The following is an 18,609-nucleotide window of genomic DNA, read 5'->3' on the forward strand; positions in this document are numbered from 1 at the left end:
TTAGTTTCTAAAAGGACATGTGTTCCTTCTCGGTCAAAGGGAAACTTCATGTTGGTGCAGGGCTGCCAAGACACACATCAGCGATTTTCTTCTCAACCATGATACTTTTTCTTGAAGTCCCAAAGCACCAAAATTCTTCCAAGCAAAAAAGTTATAGAAGGCCAAGAAGTCTCACTGAAAATCATGTGAAAAGTCACCAGAGCTTTAGGGAGGAGGAAGGGGAAGAAAACATTTGGCTCCCTCTTATAAATAATTTAAGACAACCCAAAAATATCTGTACAAACACACATACAAACAGAAAAATCTCATATTCCACAGATGTTGAGAGATTCAGCGACCTCTTGGGGGCACAGGTGGAGGGTAAAAGCCTTCACAGCTTACAGGCCTATAAAAAAAGACAAAGAATACAAAGGCATTAAAAAAAATAGTAAATAATAAGGTTCTGGAACACATTGCATGCAACAACATCATATCTAAGAATACTGTGCAAGCAATAGTCATACAAGAAGAAAAATAGGCTATCAGTGATTTAGCAACAGAGCAGATGCCAAGGTGCCACAGCCCTGTTCCTGTCCAAGTTATTTATTCTGCTCTTCAGCTGCAGTAATTCTACTATTACTGGAAAGAGGTGCTATAATATATGGTTGGAGTTAAACTTTGATAGTATAGTAGCTTTCTCCTGAAAATTAGATGAAGAGCAATAGGAAGAGATCAAAAAATTAAAAATCTTTTTTTCAAACTAACTACAGATACATTCCAGCTATATTCTTGACAGAGCCAAGTCAACATACAGAACTTACTGCACCCACACATTAGTAATTATTATTTTAACAGTTGGAGAATTTTATTAGCATTTGTACTTAGATAAACCTCTGCGGCCTGGACTCCATAGACTTGCACTGGTTGGACTAAAGGAATGTTTACAGGTTACTTTAAGTTTGTGGTGGTCTGATCAAATCAAGGCAAAACTCCTCAACACCTTTTACAAAACCAGTGCAGTTCCTACTTTGAGGCCAATCATACATGTAAACAAGTGTGCTATGGAAAGATCTGAAATTTGTAAAAAGAAAAAAAGTCTAAGGGAATGCCAAAAGGGAATTCCCTCTGCACTACATTTTGTATGTTCCAAGAGGATCTTCTCAGGAGGATCAGGTACTAAATCTCTGCCAGGGGCAGGATGCTACTCCACCTGGGTCAGTCTTACTATGGCAAGAGATGTGTGCTTCAATAGTGCTGCCCCTTGCAGTGCGTGAACCACAGTAACAGCATTGCAATAGGCATGTCACCAACCAGGACACCAATTCCACCAAGTGCTACAGATGAGAAGCAAAGATCTTGCAATTCCAAACAGTGTGTGTTTATAGATAATAGTCTGGTAGATTTTGTTGAAAGGCACATTCACTTCCTGCGTTGTTTTCTGCCCAAGGTTTCCATGCTGACTCACTGAAAGCTCATGTTTGAGCTGCATTTTAGCTTTACCTGCTTGCACCTCGAGGAGGCACTCTGGGAGGCCTTTCTGGGAAAGGCATCCTCTCTGCTTGGTGGGCAACTGGGCTGCGGCTTCTAGTTGTTTCTGGGACTTCATTGTCCTACAAAAGGAAGAAAAGAGGTTAGAGACCAGCAGGATTTGGTTCTTGTTAGCTTGACAACAGAAGTGGCTACATTTTGCCATTTCTGCAAATGCAATGCCATCCCTGAGCTCCTTTTCTTTTGCATGAAAACAAAGCCATGTACTTAAGAAGAGTGAACTAGTATATAGCAGAGGTGAGAGCTTACCTCACTGTCCCCTTCCATCCCACTGCTGACGCTCAGTATGCTCCGAGTGCTGGAGCGGTTACTTGCACTACCTGGAGCAAGTAAGCAAGAGAAAACAAACTGATTATTAAATCCTGGTGTTTTAACTGCAAATCACTAACTCAGGATTCCTTCTAATCTCATGCTTACCTCTTGCACACATAATTTAATGCTCATTTAGTTTAATTTATTTCCACTGTTATTTTTCACATGTTCAGGATCCAAACAATGGCATTTCATACAAGACAGACCACAGAGCCAAACCATTCAGTTTTGCCTTCTTTCTAGCAGATTTCTGCCCTAAGTCCAGGCTTCTGGTTAAATACTCACAACCATAATCTAACTGAAAGGATCCAGTGCCAGTATCAGCTAGCAAGTCCGGTAAATATTTTCACGAGTGTTACACACCCAACATTTACATATATCTAAATTATCAGTCCCCATGACCTTAACAACTGCGTGGAAGTTGATGGCTCTGAGCACTGTCACACATTCATTCCTGGAATAAGGGACTGCTTGAGAGGTTACTGTTCTTAATAGCTGTTTACCACCCCCTCTCCCACAAAAATCCTTACTCATCGCAGGAATGTTTCCTTGTCAATTTCAGAGCTAAAAATGACAAGTTTGTTCAAACAACCTTCAGCAACCATTTATGCAAACCCATTTAACTTGCTTGGGCTCAGAGTAGGGAATGTTTTTGCAATCAGTCATGCTATCTCTGAAGGTGACAGCAACTCACAAACATATCCTACACCGCTGTGGCTGGTTGCAGTCATAAATAAATGATGTTCTATAGGGCTGTGCAATACTAGGACACTAATGTTCAGAAACCTATACATTGAAATGGAGGCTAGAGGGGTTTTCTCATAAGATGCAGTCCATCCCTCGCCTTGGTGAGATAACTCTCATTAATCAGCTGGTACAAACAGCAGCACTTAAGAGTGCTAAATACTGTCTTAGGGTCCATTCTCACAGTCATGCCACAGGAAAGAGAGCCAAGCTGCACACAGTGAACTCTGCAGGCTTGTTAACATTTCTCTCACAACTGCGTATATGCAAGTTACCAGCTCAGTTATCTGCCTCTGGCACCTACTCTGGATGCGTGCCAGCTATAACTTGCTAAGAGCCACAAAGGTAGTAACCTCACTGGGACTCAGTTTTCCTTTCAGAGGACCAAAATGATCTTAATGATTTCTGCAAGAATTGCTCAGTCTGCAGTAACAGCAAGAATGCAGGGATTTAATTTGCACAAATTAAACCTAATAAAAAACAAAGATAATAAAAATGTGCAGACTGTCCAAGTCACTCAACAGGACCCACAGTTACCAATGAAAAGTGCTGTCCTTTATCTACAACAATTGAGGAAACATGTAGAGACTGGTTCCCAGCCTGCAATATAACTATGCCCTTCAGACCAGAAGAGCACAGTGCCTGCTGAGAGTCACAGCAAGAGAGCATCCTTTTTTTAAGACAGCAGCTGCCATCTACTTTTAAGAACTGAAGACAGGTGATCTGCCTTCCCTGAGAAGGCTCAAGGGAATCATTCTCTCAGCTTTCAGGTTCTCATCCTGCAAAGATGCAGACACAAGATGCCCAAACCACTTGATCTACCTCGAGTTGCTTTTACAGTTTTGAGAGCAGCCAGCCTGAGACATGCAGGGTTTGGGGTGGTGATGGGATTCAGCACTGGGATTCAGGAACTGTCCACTGAGCTGACCCCAGAGTCAGGCTGAGGAAGTGTTTTCCATCCAGCTTTTCTGTAGAGAGGGTGACAGTCAGGGTTTGCTTACTTGTTGTGCTGGATGTGCTTTCTGTTTTCCAGTCTCCTCGCTTTAACCCCTTTTTTGGTGGGTAAACATTTTTCCTGGGGGCATATTCATATATTCCACATTCTGGTTTCCCCAAAATATGATGAAAATGTCGAATGGGTACTGTAATTTCCAAATCTGGAAGGGAAAATCAACAGCTCAGAAGGGTCTATGCAAGTATGTGTCCCTGCCCATGTCAGGGGGGTTGGAACTAGATGATCTTTAAGGTACCTTCCAACCCAAACCGTTCCATGATTCTAAGTATACCCTCTGAGAGACAGCTCTGCACCCCAGAACAAAGTTAAACACAATCATGTAAGGGCGATCATAACTGTACACGAATGAATCAAGATTCACTCCACAGATGTGGGCATCTGTTCCTCAGTCTGGGAAAATTGAGGAGTAAAGCAACTTCCCTATATTTTAGCCAACAGGCACATGGATATGAGTATTAAGATACCACATAACTACAATGCACACAGAGACATTTCTGCCTGAAGAGACCATTAATTTTGTTAGCTCCTTCACTACCAGAGAATATCAGAATCAGACACTGTTACCTGCACTTTTGTCTTTTTTTTGCTTCTCCATTTGCCTCCTGGTTATGCTGTCTCGTAACCGTTTCAGATTTTCCTAAAAACATCACAAGATATTATTTTCAGGGCTTTGGATAAAGGAAGATGATCAGTTTTCTGGCAATACCAATATTATATTTCAGCTAACTTTGCAACCAAGCTGTAACAAAGGCTGCTAGACCTAGCTGAAGTCCAAATCATGTCAACAGGTTTTAATCTATTCCCTTCAGAAAACCATGTGTGCCTTTCAGAAGCCAAATTTTTTCAGATGTTCATTGTATATGTTAAGGTCAAGTTCACAGACTCACTGGCAGTTGTGGATAAGCAGCACATTTGGTTTAGAACTCCCTCTATTTCCTGTTTCCACTGTGACACTGGCACAGAAACAAGACCCACGTTCAAGTAACTGCACAGTCCTTTCTGTACTAATGAACAGGTAATTCTGACTGCAAGGACAGAGGAAGCTGCCACGCATCCCAGAGTATGAGAGACAATTCAGAAAGAATTCAGGATGTCCTCACTGAAGCAAGAGGGGACACCTGGAAACATAACTGAAAGCAAAGTCTCTTCACCCTAGTGTGGTAGAATACTGCACCTTACAACAGTAAAGAAAGGTGGGGAGGGGAAAAAAAAAAAAAAGACAACCTTTCCAGCAGGGAAGTATGTACATATGTAAGAGAAGGAAATCCCTGAATAGGTGGAAAAGCAGACAGAGCAATTGCTGTACCATGAGGCAAGATCTGGAGCAGAGACCTTGAAAGCTGCTCATGGGATGGGGCACAGAGCATGCCACTTCATCACTGCTACAGGCATCTACTAAAGTAGCACTGCATTCTTTATTGACAGAAGAAGGGATTCCTCTGACTGTTTCTGCATAGAGAGAACCCTTCCAAGGGAGAATCAGGAGGAGAAAAGTCTTGGCTTTGTTCTGACAGCTCCCAAACCAGCATCCCACACCAGAGACCAGCACCTCAAGTGTGAGAGCAGGCAGTGGTTTTAAAGAGGGAGCCCCACTCTAACTTGTGAATGGAAATTTTAAACTATGACTGCTAGTTTCACCAGTCATTATGTTGCTGCTGCCAACATAATGACTCCCTCATTCAGCTAAGCCACCCAAACACTGTGCTTTCACTAATGACTGTTGCTAGACCTTGCCCAGCTGCAAAGAACAGGTAGTCCTGGAGCCATCAAACACCTAGGGAGGGATCAGACCATCTACAAGACAGGACTTTAAAGCCAGTACAGCCTCTGGGACACTGAGTCTTCACTGATTTGAAATGGATGAGAACTGACAAGCTAAATGTTCAACATGGAAGGCCCCTGCCAGCAGGTAGGTGCTAGATGACCTCTAGAAAGGTAATTTAGCCAACTGCATTTGGCCCAATTCCTAGTGTGCAGATCTCCAAAAACTAACAATACTACTGCAAGACAAACAGATCTGTAAAACAGCTACCTGCTTGCTGCTGTATGGGAACAGCCCCTCTGTGTCAGGAGAGAACTCTGCTAGCTGGGGGACTGTGTTAGCAGTCTTCCTGCTCCAGCCAGGAAAGAAATGTACCCACACTGAAGAGCTTGTGCAATATACCTAGAGAGACAGCTGTATTTCTTAAAGCAGTGGAATAAGCCTGTACCTGCTGGAACCGGAATGATTCTGATCTCTTTTTCTGGTTCAGTTGCCACTCCTTAAAATGAAGTACAGCTTCATCAACGGTGAGTATGCCCATTTTCACTTGCTCCTGTAACGTAATCAGCTGCCGTTGACCTGGCGTTTTCATTCCAGCAAATGGATCATATATGCTTGATTGAGACAGGTCCCTTACAGGCCTGACAATAGTCTCTGAAGAGAGAACACCAAGAATATTACTGAAATTGTGGCATCTGCCCTCCTCACTGAATACAAAGAAACTCAAGCACCCTTGATATAGCAGAGATGAAAAAAAAAAGAAAAAAAAAATCAATATTACAGACTGAAAGTTTCCCTAACCATAAGAGTGTTTTGTCCTTATGCCATCCTGCTATTTGTCAGGGCTAAAAGCTCAGCTAAGAGGTAGCCTTGTACATAAGTATGTCCCAGGGATAACCTCTGTTCTTAAAAATGTAATTTAAGTGAACAGCACGAAATGTACTCCTTAAAGTGCTCTGCTTCCTCACTGCAAAAATCTCTCTCCTCGGCAATCCACAAGACAGCTTTCACCTTGGCAGTCACAAAGCTAGACTCTTCCTAGGTAATCTGTGCAGTGTAACTCCAGAAGCAGAAAGGTGAAAACTCATCCTACTGATGCTGGCTCTTTGAAACTCATTTGCAACATAAAGACGAGTTCCCAACACATGAGATAAAAACTCAGATGTTGTTCTGGCACTCTGATAGTGTACAAGGATAAGAGGTGAAAGAATAAGGGCACAGTTTTGGAAGTGCAGAGATCAATGGCAAGCAGTTCACTAAAGGTTAAATCCCAGGAAATAATGATCAACAGGCAGTGGCTATATCCAGAAGACCAAAAGTGGGACATGGACTCCATGAGGTAATATGAGTCACAACATAAAAAAGGACTTCAATGATCACTATGATCCTGACTGAGGATAAACTCCAAGTCAGGGAATATGTACAGCATGTGATAAAAGGGCACCCCAACACACACTCTGCAATTATAAAAAGCTTCCAATGTCATATAAGGTCAGAAAGGTTAGGTCATTCATATAGGACTATTATCTCCCGAGCCTTGTACAGCAGACTATTCTGTCACATTTCACACAAATGAAGCTACCTCAGCAGATTTGCTTTTGGATTACTGGAAAGATTTTCAGGGTGAACTTCTGACTTACCTTTTTTAACCCTTCCTCTAGGCACATAAAGATTCTCAGGTCTTTGAGCTTTCTGTGCAAAAACTGTAAAACAAACACTCTTTAGATACTGAAATGCATCTCATGAAGACAGAAATAGCACAGATGAGTATGGGAAGCATACACAATTCTGCACTGCATTACAGCTTCTGTTACCCTACTAAATCCACTGAAGAAAACAAGATAAGGAGTTGTACAGTAGAACTCCCCTTCTATTGACCTCAAAGAATTTAGCTCAGCCACCTCTAAGAGAAATCTGGATGTGCTTTCCCCACATTCCTGTCATGGGGGCAAGGAGGAGCCACTGAAAATTACTCTCCCACATGTTACCGTAGTTCTTGTTAGATTGTTTGTGAAATGTGATGAAAATTTCCAAAACTGCCTAGAAAATTAAGAGGCACAAGTTTCTTCAATTTCAATTAAGCCCCACCTCAGAGGGAGGTATTGAGGTATAGAATCATGTCCTATACAAACGCTATTTCATCAATGATACCATTACAGAGCAGCAATGTCTCAATTCATTAGCTTGATCGTGTCCTTATAATATCAGGATCTTTCCTATTTAGTTGGATTTGTTTATACCATTTGGGGGTAATCTGTCATCCTACTGCTTTCATTAAGAGCAAGCTCAGGCCAAGACCTTAGGAGACAACATCCCCACATTTTCACAGTAGGCAGAAGATGAGAAACAGATCTGAAATTGAATCCCAAAGGTAACCCAGCTCTGATAGAGCAAGAAAGGCTCCAGAGCCAAATAATCCAGGGGTCTCAGAAACATGTAGATTTTCTTGGCATTTCTTCAGAAACTGGAGCCCATGTCAAGGCCATTTTACAGTTGACTAGTCTACAGTTTAGGTCCTGGGAGCCAACTCACTTTTGGAGATGTACAGCTCATTGTCTGGCTGTGGAGAGCTGGATTCTGGTCTTGGAACAGGAACTGGAGGTCTGCTAGCCATTTCCTGTGGAAAAGTATCTTGTTCCACTGAGTAGTATACATCTTCACCATACTTCTGGTAAACTCCTTCCTCTGAATCTGGTACATCCATGCTACTGCCTAAAACAGAGTAGAGTTTGTATGAAAAACAACCTGGCCACTTCACTGAACACTGGATCCCTCCAGATGCACTATGTACCACATTCTTACCAAGCTGGCTATTTCACAGGCAAAAGCATCCAGTTTTGCAGTGACTTAAAGTGCCAAAGCCCTTCAAGACAGGACTTGATAAAGTCATTAACATCTAGTAGCATGTAAGTGTTTGCCACTAACCCTGTACCATCTGTTTTGGTGAAGAAACCATAGTGGAAAATCTCATAACTGTTTTTAAGAACTCAAGGAACAGTTAGTTCAATTAATTCCAGTTAATTAACATATCATAACAGTTAACAAATCAAACAGAGCACTGGTTTCCAAAAGCTACTTGTGGTGGTCTACAAAGTACTACAGACAATTATTCCTTTGCCTGAAATGAGCAATTGCCATCTGCTGACAATATATTTGATCTCAGAACAACGTGTCTCAGAGGGAGCTGGGTACGCACATTTGTACTTAACAAGCCCAGCTACCATTATATCACCTCATCACCTCCATTTTATTCTCACTCCTAACGTGACTGCAAAATCATAAAATGTAAAACCTAGTTTCCCTCTTACATGCTAGCAAAAAGAATTAAGAGCCCCTGGACTAACTCCCTACTCTGTTACCAAGCCACAAGTGAATACCCTAACCACTGGACTGACTTTCCTTTAGTGATACTGAAACACCTAGCTGAGTCAATGCAATGAGACTGCCAGAGCATCAGTGTTGGCAGGGAAAAAGAAGATGTTAAGAGCCCCAGACTTAATCTTGCTCTGAGTCCAGCTGGGTCACCCACAAAAAGTGAGCCTGTATCCCATAGAACCTGGTGAGTCAGGAAAAGGCTTGGACAACACCATCACGCTCAGTGGGGATAGCGTGGAGCTGCGGTCTGGCTTTGGTCAGAGAAGGCAGAGGGAACACTGAAGAGGCACAGCGTAGATCAGGTTTGGGAGCCAGCAGTTCTTTTCCCCTTTCCAGCCTTCTGCTTTCAATGGATGGACTTTTGAATAAAGCACCTATGCTAAAATTCATCACTAGCTTGTGCTGCTCTATTTTATACTCAGCCTCTGCCCATGAGTGGAGCCTGCACCCACATATGGATGCCAGAATGAATTCCCATCACTAAGATATGGACAAAAGACAGCCATTCCTGAATAGATACCAGCTGTGTGCTAGCACTCACTGGTAAGCAGGGACTGGAACTAGAAATCACTCTTTCTTTTTGGTAAGAAACTAACTGCGTTTGTGAAATCACCTCACAAGCTGCTTTTTCTGTTGTGCCTCATTTGTACCCACTAAGGCAAAGCTGTCCATGTCAAACAGTTTGGACTAGCTCCTATCCTTAACAGGTCAAGGAGAAATTTCAAGTTCCATTTAATTGCTTTAACTGTGCTACTGCCATCCCTCTCTTCAAACAGGTCTCACCTTCTAAAAACTTGCGGAGCATTGAGTCTTTTGTAGTTAGAGAAACTTCGTCTCCGGCAACTGGAGTATCTGGTTTGGACTGAAGCATCTCTACATCTGAAAAAAATCAAAAAGATGAACCTGTTGATTATGCCTTTAAACATGTAGAACAATGTAATATAATATAATAAAATGATGTGATGTTTCTGACTGGACCTTTAGTCTATGGTGAAAAATCAAAGAGGAAGCCAGGCAACTGAACAGACATTTGCCTCAGAAAAGGTTCCTAAGTTGCTATGTTCAGTCCACTCTGCACAAATCGTTGCCAGCTGCCCGATGCTTATGCTTGAGGGTGACTAACATTGCTTATTGAGAAGTTCTGACAAGGCTCCAAGCAGGCACTGAGGATTAGCTATTATTGAGAGTGTGCTGGCCAGGTGAAGGTTTTGGCCTCTGCACAGTGCTCCTGAGAGGCCAAACTGAGTGGAAACTCTGTGACTTGGCAAAACAATACATTAAGGGCAATTTGCCCATGACACAGAAGATAGTATTTGTTCTGTTTATTGGATAAAAGTCAAAACAGCTGGCTGAGTTAATTAGTTGGACTGGAAGGTGTTTAGAGGGTTAAATGATAATTTAGTATTGAGAAAGGAGTGACAGCAAACAATAAGATACTTTGTCAAGTCATTTTTTCGACATGAAGAATTCTGGTTTAAGAAAAAGGGTCAACCTCATTGTAACCCTAAAACTAATCCTAAAACTAAAATAAAATGTTGGGTAACCATGCTCCTAATGATATTAAAACCAAGACTGATATAAATGAATTGTTGAGGCTTACTGATATAAGTGAATTGCTGAGGCATATTGTGAAATGTCTATTACTATGTAAACTAGATTGTTTGGGTTACATGAGAGAATATGAAATATTTATCTATAAATTTCTTTTTAATATTTGATGACCTTTCTTACTTTTTTCCTGCAAAGCTGAGGAGATTATGAGAAAAGGATAAAAATATTCTAGCAAGAATTTGCTTTGTTAGAATGTTGTGGGGTTTTTTTTAAACAATAATTGTCAAAGGACAGTCATATGAATGCACCCAACCTAGCTTTAACCTCACAGGAATACCTCCAGCATAGCCACAGCAATACTGCAGCTTCTCAAGACCTCTGCAGTCCATGCCAAGTTGCATGCTGCTGAAGCTAATCTGCTCACTGCCAACCTAATATAAAGTTCACACAAGTATCACTGCACTACATGGAAGCAGAGATTTGACATTTGAGCATCCTAAAGAATCAGCAGTACAGACTTGTATTTTTCTATAGAGTGATCTTTCCACCTTGCAGCCACCTTGATTATTTTTAACATAGCTTTTAGAAATGAACCTGTAGCAAATACAAGCCCAGAGAAAAGCCCCTTCTTTATGGGTTTGGGGGTAGAAGAGAATGTAACAGGTGTGCAAAGTTCCTTTCATCCTCTGTGGAGGGAACAGTATCTTCCCAGTTTTGGCTGTGCTCTGCAGGATTACTAAACCAGCAGTGCAACAGGATACTGCAGGGTTTGTTTTCTATCACACAGTCATTGTAGCTAAATTCATCAGCTAATTAGTTCTCCTTAGAAGACATGTTTGCCACCTCGCTACCCTCTTGCACATGGGCATCTGTATGGCATACAGATGAGACCTAACATCTGACCCATGCACCAAAACTGAAAAGAAGTTCTTGACTTCGTCAATGACACCACCTGTTCCACTTGCTGCAAAAACAGGGTAGTGAGACAGAAGTGACAAGAAGGTGGCGCACTCAAACTTTGGGTATCACCAGAAAGGTCCCCAGATTTTCCTGAGGCTACTGGGGAAAGTTGGTCTGAAGGGTTAGCAGTAAGAGGGTTAAATATTTCATAGATGTCAGAATTTAGTAGCTAAAATACATTTATTCAAAGAGTTTCAGTTTCCCTTTGCAGGGTTTAAGGCTTCAGAAGGGAGCTCAACCAACCCGAGAACAGACAGACATACAGAAGACGAGTTATGACCTACAGACCCTTCACAACAGCTAAAATATCTATGCATGGGCACCCTTTAGAAAGTAGTAACACCCTTCCCTCTTTAAACATTTGCAAACACTGGATGCCAGGTACTCCTGCACACAAAGCAAGCTACCTCTTTACAGACACGAGTCCTTTATTATGCAAGACAAAGGCTTCAATGTGTTGACATAAATCACAACTCAGAACTTTATAAGCAATTATATTTTTGTGCACAATTCCTCAGTTTGCTCAGGGATGACAAGGAGGCTGATGTTTCTTGCATTAACTAAGGAAAAAATAAAAATTCATGAGGACAGTGTTGAAAGCTTGGTCTCAAGAGAAAAATGGTGGAGGAGGGAGAGGATATGCAAAAGAGTAGAATAAGGGCATCACATCTTATTTCTATGTGAACTAATATCTACTCTTTAGGTGTTGGAGGTCTGCAAATTACAGGACAATAGATTTTAGTCAGCTGAAACTCTCTAGGATTAAATCTCCGCATGAAACTCACATTATCCAGGGTCTGAGTGTCCACAGAGTTCACAGATATGGAAACAGGGCTAAGAGTCTTGAGAGAGACAAGAGACTTGTTTCCACCAGCCCTTGGCCACTGCCATTGTCTGACCTTGGACAGAGGAAATACAGCCTAACTCTTTCCCCAAGTAAAACAGCATAGTAACACACACACAAACCAGGCAGTTTAATCTTCACAAAAATCAAACAGGTTTTCAGCACCTTCAAAAGTCCTTGCTCTCAGAGCCCCCCCCTGCACACAACTCCAGCCTACTCAAAATACTCCATTTTGCAAAAATCAGGAGATGCTAGTGAAAGGAAAGCAGAAAAAGCAAAGCACTTTATCTGATGCTGTAGTTCATAGTACCAGACTGATATGATGGAGATAACTCTTTTTTGCTATTCAGCTGCTGTTTGTTACAGCGTGTGAGTGACTCAGCTAAATGACATTTACCTGCAACCTGCACCAACCTGGAACATATTCTGGAAAATTATGTTTGACTTTATAGGTATTTGAAAAGTGTAGTAAGAGAGAAGTGCTCTTCTGAAGCGGGAACAATTAAATTAATGATAAGAAATTAAATAAGGCAATTCAACCTCTTTGTTAAAGAACAGCAAACAAGGTTAACAGCAGGAGCTAGTAAGTTCCCACTGATTTGGTCAGGAGTACTTTATGATCTACACTGCTCAGGGCATTAAGACCTACCTGGGAAAGAACACTCCCCTCCAGCAGAAGGGGAGGCAGTGTTCTGTAGATGAACAAAACCTTTTCCATTTTTTTTAATTCCACCATTTATCTCAAAACTTAAAGGGACAACTAGCAACTCAACACAGGTGTGTGCAACTCTCATGCAGCATCAGTTTAAGCAAAATTGGGCCCTTGCACAGCTTCTGCACTTTCTCTGTAAATGTTTCCCCAGGACCAAATGCAGAGAGAAAAAAACAACACATAAAAATGCACTGAAAAATCAGAACTGGGATGAAAAATACAAGAACTAACAGAACACGCTGGTATTCAAGTATTTGCTACTACTATTAACTCATTACAATGGCTCCAGTCCTGTGTTACCTTATTCTCAAACCAGTTCCTGCCAGACAAATTGACCCTGTGGTATCTAACCTTCCTTTGATCAGTCTCTGAAAAACTGTGTCGGAAGCACATCTTGATCACAATAAATGGGCATGCTGTCACGGTATGGCTACGCTTAAAATAGCCCAGGTACTGTCCTCTACACCACAGCCATAACTCCTCACATAAGGGCTACTCTGACCTGGAGAAAGTATCTCAGTAGGAGTTGTTTATGATTTCCCAAGGAGTTCTTCATCCTCACAAATCTTTAAGTCAGTACAAAAGCTTGAAGCCTTTATTTGTGATGGCAGTTCTAAACCAGTCAGCACTTCCACTAATTTCAGTGAGGGTTTGCCTGCATGCTGGTATTCTAAAATAATATTGAAACACCTTCACTTTGAGAGAACTGATCTAAGTGTCAAGCGTTGTGCCAATTTAACCTTACCTGTTACAATACAGGTAGATTTTAAGCACTGTTCAGACAAGCTGTAAATATTCTTCAGGCAAAGACTAACAGGCTACATAATTAAAACAGGTATTTTCAGTAAAAGACTCCTGAGTGGAAGGTAACAGAGATTTGTGTGTAGGAGCAATACACTAGGAGAACTCCAGAAGAAGCAGGAAACACACTCACATTCCTTGCTGAGGTATTATAGATAAGCCACATACAGCATCTCACCAATGAGGAAAACATTTTGAAATGCAGACTCATTCAGCTCTGCTTTTCAGTAAAGGAATCATAAGTATCTACTTTAGGGACAGCTTGGGTTTTTACCTTTCTAGTCCTACTAGCCCTGCAGAGCCTGCAGCACATTTGCACACCAGGAGAACTTTCTGGTGCTGATCCCAGAGAATTCTGCCACCATGTTGATACGGCTGCGCTTGCAGAAGCTTCCCCTAAAGGACATATGCCTGCTGGGCCTTTGCCACTGAGGAGGCTTAAGGAAAGCAGCCTGACTTAGGCTTTGAATGCACCACCTTTCCCATCCCATGGCAACCTTTCCTAGGTCTCCATCTCCATGCCTGTCAGCCAAGCAGGCTCTGTTTCATGTATTCATCCAAAACACCAGCCAAACTCCCTCCTGCTCTGTCACTCAGAGTAAGCGAGAGTAGGAAAACCTGTGTACTTGAACTGTTTAACTTAATGTGGCTTGTTTGACAAAAACAGGCAAGGGGACATGCACACAAGCAGCTGAGGCAGTAGACTGAGGGAGGTGGTGATCTTCAGCAGGGAAGAAGAAACAAGTGCCTTAAAACAATTAGTTCTTCCATCAACAGCCTGCAGGGCTAGCAAATTGTTTTCTTGACAGGGAGCAATTCTGATCTAAATCTGAACCAATATGAGAATATTTTTGGAGAGGCTTTTCAGAGTCCAGTTCAAAAAGTGGTAAATTACAGGGAGCTTGATTTGCATCCATGAAAGAACGGAATATTCCCTGCATAGTTTCTGAGAGAGCTGGATGTTTCAGGGGTAGAAGACGACAAGTTGAGCTTAGTGGTTTTAAGCATCTTTTTTTCCCCTCCACTGACTTAGTCAATCAACCCCACTCAGAGGTGCACTGATTGCATGCAGAGCTTCCAAACATCTAGAAACTCTCACCCCCATTACTGCAACAACAGCAGCTTTGCTCCTTAGGAGTCCAACTGGCCTTACTGCTTATCTCCACCTGAAGGCAGAATAACCCTGGGTTTGGTAGCAAAACTATCCCTGCAGCAGCCAAACAAAACTTCACAGAGAAGAGTTTATGATTTCAGGCAGAGAATCAACAAAGTCTTCTGGACTCCATAATCAAATAAAATGTGTTTTGTAACATCGTTTAATCTAAAAGAGGAGAAAACCAGCCCAGGACAGATATAGTCTACAAGCAAAAGTGTTTAGGTAAGAAGCTTTTCCCCTGAGGCAGCACACTTAAAACTGCAGAAAACTAGAAGTCCTTATACAGGTACTTAAACTATAATAAGCTAGATTCTCTGCTCGTCATGGGAATCATAAAAATATATCAGTGGGATGAAGCCAGACCAAATAAGCAGATAAGTACAAACAGCAAATTTACAATTGCTTAGCATAGGTACTTAACTTGGTATTTGCAGTTGGTCTCACTGAATATTAGTGGAATGGTGAAAAAGTTAAATATGCGTATTTATCAGAATTAGCTCTATATTTTTAGCAATAAACCAAGTTTATTGCATTATTAGAATAATGATTTTTCAATTATAATCTTTTCAGTACACATATTTCTAGATGTTTGCTTTCTTTGGTTCTCAAGCTGTTGAGATAAAAGCTCAGCTCTTGTTTTTCAGTTTCCCAGTTGTCAGTAAAATCACATCTTACATAGTGATCTTTTCCACCAGTGTCTGTAAGTCAGTGTCCCTCCCTCCCTGGATCTCAGGAGAGAAAAGCAGGACATGGTAGAAAATCTGGTCTCTTCCAAATGCTAATTCACTTGTGCAGGGTTCAGGGAGTCCTCAAAGCACTGAGGAAACAGCTCTTGATCTTGTACACTGGCAATCAAAGAAAGGTTTAGAGCAATTTTATCATCCAGCCAACATCAGAACTGGAGCATCGTTGCCTTGTGGTGACAGCAGAAAAGCTAAAACCAGCCCTTGCTCTAAAACTCAGCTGAGGCGCTACTATGTATAAGACAGACAGAGCAGCTTAGACCTCTTGGACAGGGGCTCTGAGCAACCTGATCTAGCTGAAGATGTCTCTGCTCACTGCAGGGGGGTTGGACTAGATGATCTTTAGAAGTCCCTTCCAACTCAAACTGTCCTACGATTCTGTGAATATACATACAAAGATCTTCTGGAGCACCAGGGACAAATCCAGCCATGGATTCATAAAGCTCTTCATCAGAGCCAGGATTCAAGGAACACTTCATTAACAGATCAGTGGACAGATGAGCCATGGACTCATAAACAGACTCATCCTCCTCGCCTTGCATCAGCTCTTCCTTAATGTGACTCTTCAGCATATCTGCAGTTTCCTGGAGATGAAGGAAGGCAAGAAAAAAAATAGTTTAAGTCTCATTTAAATAAAGAATCTGGAGAATCAAAGCAAGCAAAAGATATCTCACTCTCCCATCACTGGGATGGAAAACTTCTAAAAGCAGCCCACTCCCAAAGACTAAGGCTTCTCAAAGGAATTGAATCCCCACTACAGCTGTCTGGGTCCAGCCTTCAAGATCTATGTTGTAATAATAGGTAATGAAGGTGAAACAAGCTGGTGCTGACACATTCTGAATAGCCATTACAGCCTCTCGCCCCCCCAATTTCATGTCCTACCTGATGTCTGCAAACTCCTAGAACATAAGCAAAGCTCATTCTAACAGTACAAATGCTTGTCAAAGGCTATTTTGGGCTAAGCGTAGCTGACCATAAGGGGGAAAGCTTGCTGCAGGCAGAACGCTTACAAGAAAGCAAAGTTACAGCTTTGGTGTAGATTCAGTTTCAGTTTCTTGGCATTAGCAGCAGCACGTAACACCCAGAGTGGGAGTACACAGACCCTTTTCTGTGAGATTAACAGGAAACCTCACAGCACGCAGCCGTTCATGTAACATAGGCAACTTTTGATTCACAGGACAGCAGAACCCTTTCTCACATATTTGCAACATCGGGGGGAAGGGGGAGCAGTGCAGAGGGAGGTCAGTGCAGACCTTCACCAAACCATGCAAGGGAGCAAGATGTAAAGCTTCATCCCAGCCTCCTCCCCAAGTTCCAAATGTCACAAGCACAGCCATCTTAACCGGTTGCAGTACTACAAAATATTCTTCCACCCACAACCACCACCTCATGGGCCTTCAATCCACAGGGCACATTGCATTAAAACTGTCTACACATGCTTCCCTCTGCACTCAAAATGGGTCAGGCAGGTAGCTCATGCAGTGCTTTAGGGAGGTGCAGAGGAACTTTTGCCAGAGAGAAAATTAGGTGAGTAACGGGGTTTACCAGGATTTTCAGATATCCATACTGGCAGTGCTTCTAGTCACTACCTTGCAGTAGACACACTGGTGCAGATCATTTGTGTGCTCTGATACTAAGCTGCACAGATAGCTTGATGGTCAGTAAGCAGGACCTACTCTTAACACAGATCCATCACTGTGCTGGTAGAGAGGAGGACGTGGGAGGAGCACAGCACAGCAATAAGAGGTTGGAAGGACTTCCTAAGCATCTCTCACTTACCCCAATGCAAAGATTTTAATCACACTATTTACAATTTCTGCAGCCCGCCTGATCTCAGGACAGGGAATGACCTTTATTTAGCTCTAATGTATAACCCTAAATTCATGCTTATGTCAAGAAGCAAGCCCCAAGTCTAAGAACCATCCATGCCTCCTAAACAGGGCTTAAACACTACTGTAACAGGCTGGCAAAACCAGCAAAAACTAAGGCTGGCAGATCTATCACTCACCATTCAGAGAACTGTCAGGGACAATTACGCACAACTTTTCAACTGAAAGCCAGAGCAAATAAAATCTGCTCAAGAGTTCATGTGATCTGAGTCAAGGAGCCGCTTGTTATTTTGAAGCATACAGGCTGGAAACAACTCAAATGGAAAAGAAAGGATAAACCCCATGCACACCCAAGGACCCCACAGAAACAATCGCCTGGTGCACCTGTAGTCAGATCCATGTCATAATCTGGAAAAGTCGGAGTGCTGTTTTCTGAGGATGGCATTAGCTCAAAGAGCACTGAATTGTGAATTGGGCTCCCAGAGAGAATAAGTAGGGTATGGACAGCTCTCTTAACACAGGAAGAAACAGATTTCAAGTGGAGCAGGCAGACTACACAGATCAGCTGTGAATGAGCTAATAAGCAATCCAGACTGTACTATGACTAATCAGAGAGCACCTCAGACTGCACCTTCCCAACCATATTCTGTTCCCACATTACTCCCTAAAGTAAGTGGGATATAGGGGCTGTAGTTTTGCCAAGACCAGAGGTTAGAAGAGTATACCAGGCACCAACCGCATCCCTGCAGAAACTTCATTAGATGGATGGATGATAAGGAAACCCAGCATGGCAGTCTCTACTTCCATCTTATTTGCTCTGTGCAAAAGTCCCAAGAACTTCCCCAGCTCCAGAGATGCACCCAACTCTCCAGCCTGGAAGCTTTCAGTGTGGCTGGTCTTCTACATCCTACCACACCACATTACACCCTTTATTACCCCATCACACTCCTGCTCCCACAACACTAAGTGCCAAGCTTGGTGCCACTACCCACACCTGCTGTGGGACAATGTAGAAGGACTGCTGCTCCCTCTTACCACATATTCATCAATGAATTGGCGGAGGTCCTTAAAGCCATGCTTTTCTGCTATGGTGTTTGGATAGTGGCCATATTTGTTGGCTACACTGTAGGCCTGCAGTGCTCCAGGGCATGTAAGTAGCAAGGCAGTGAGGTTCTTCAGCCCGTATCTTGCAGAAAAGTGAAGCAGTGTTGGCAACTCCTCATCCCTCTGATCTGTGAGAACAGGAGCCTGTTAGCATCTAACCTGTTTCATTCTAGC

General features: G+C 42.3%; 1 protein-coding gene across 1 annotated transcript in view; it reads right to left on the minus strand.

Annotated features, from left to right (window-relative positions):
* The window catches only part of PIK3AP1 (phosphoinositide-3-kinase adaptor protein 1), a 45,386-nt gene continuing 26,777 nt past the window's right edge, over window positions 1–18,609 (minus strand). The window contains 11 exon segments of the mRNA XM_059821324.1: window positions 1–385; window positions 1,480–1,589; window positions 1,777–1,847; window positions 3,585–3,740; window positions 4,163–4,235; window positions 5,809–6,014; window positions 7,001–7,063; window positions 7,893–8,072; window positions 9,519–9,614; window positions 15,897–16,086; window positions 18,367–18,563. Coding sequence (XP_059677307.1) covers window positions 331–385; window positions 1,480–1,589; window positions 1,777–1,847; window positions 3,585–3,740; window positions 4,163–4,235; window positions 5,809–6,014; window positions 7,001–7,063; window positions 7,893–8,072; window positions 9,519–9,614; window positions 15,897–16,086; window positions 18,367–18,563 — 1,397 coding nt within the window. The 3' untranslated portion in view covers window positions 1–330.

The sequence above is a fragment of the Gavia stellata genome, chromosome 9 (genome assembly GCF_030936135.1).
Source record: "Gavia stellata isolate bGavSte3 chromosome 9, bGavSte3.hap2, whole genome shotgun sequence".
NCBI classification, from domain to species: Eukaryota; Metazoa; Chordata; class Aves; order Gaviiformes; family Gaviidae; genus Gavia; species Gavia stellata.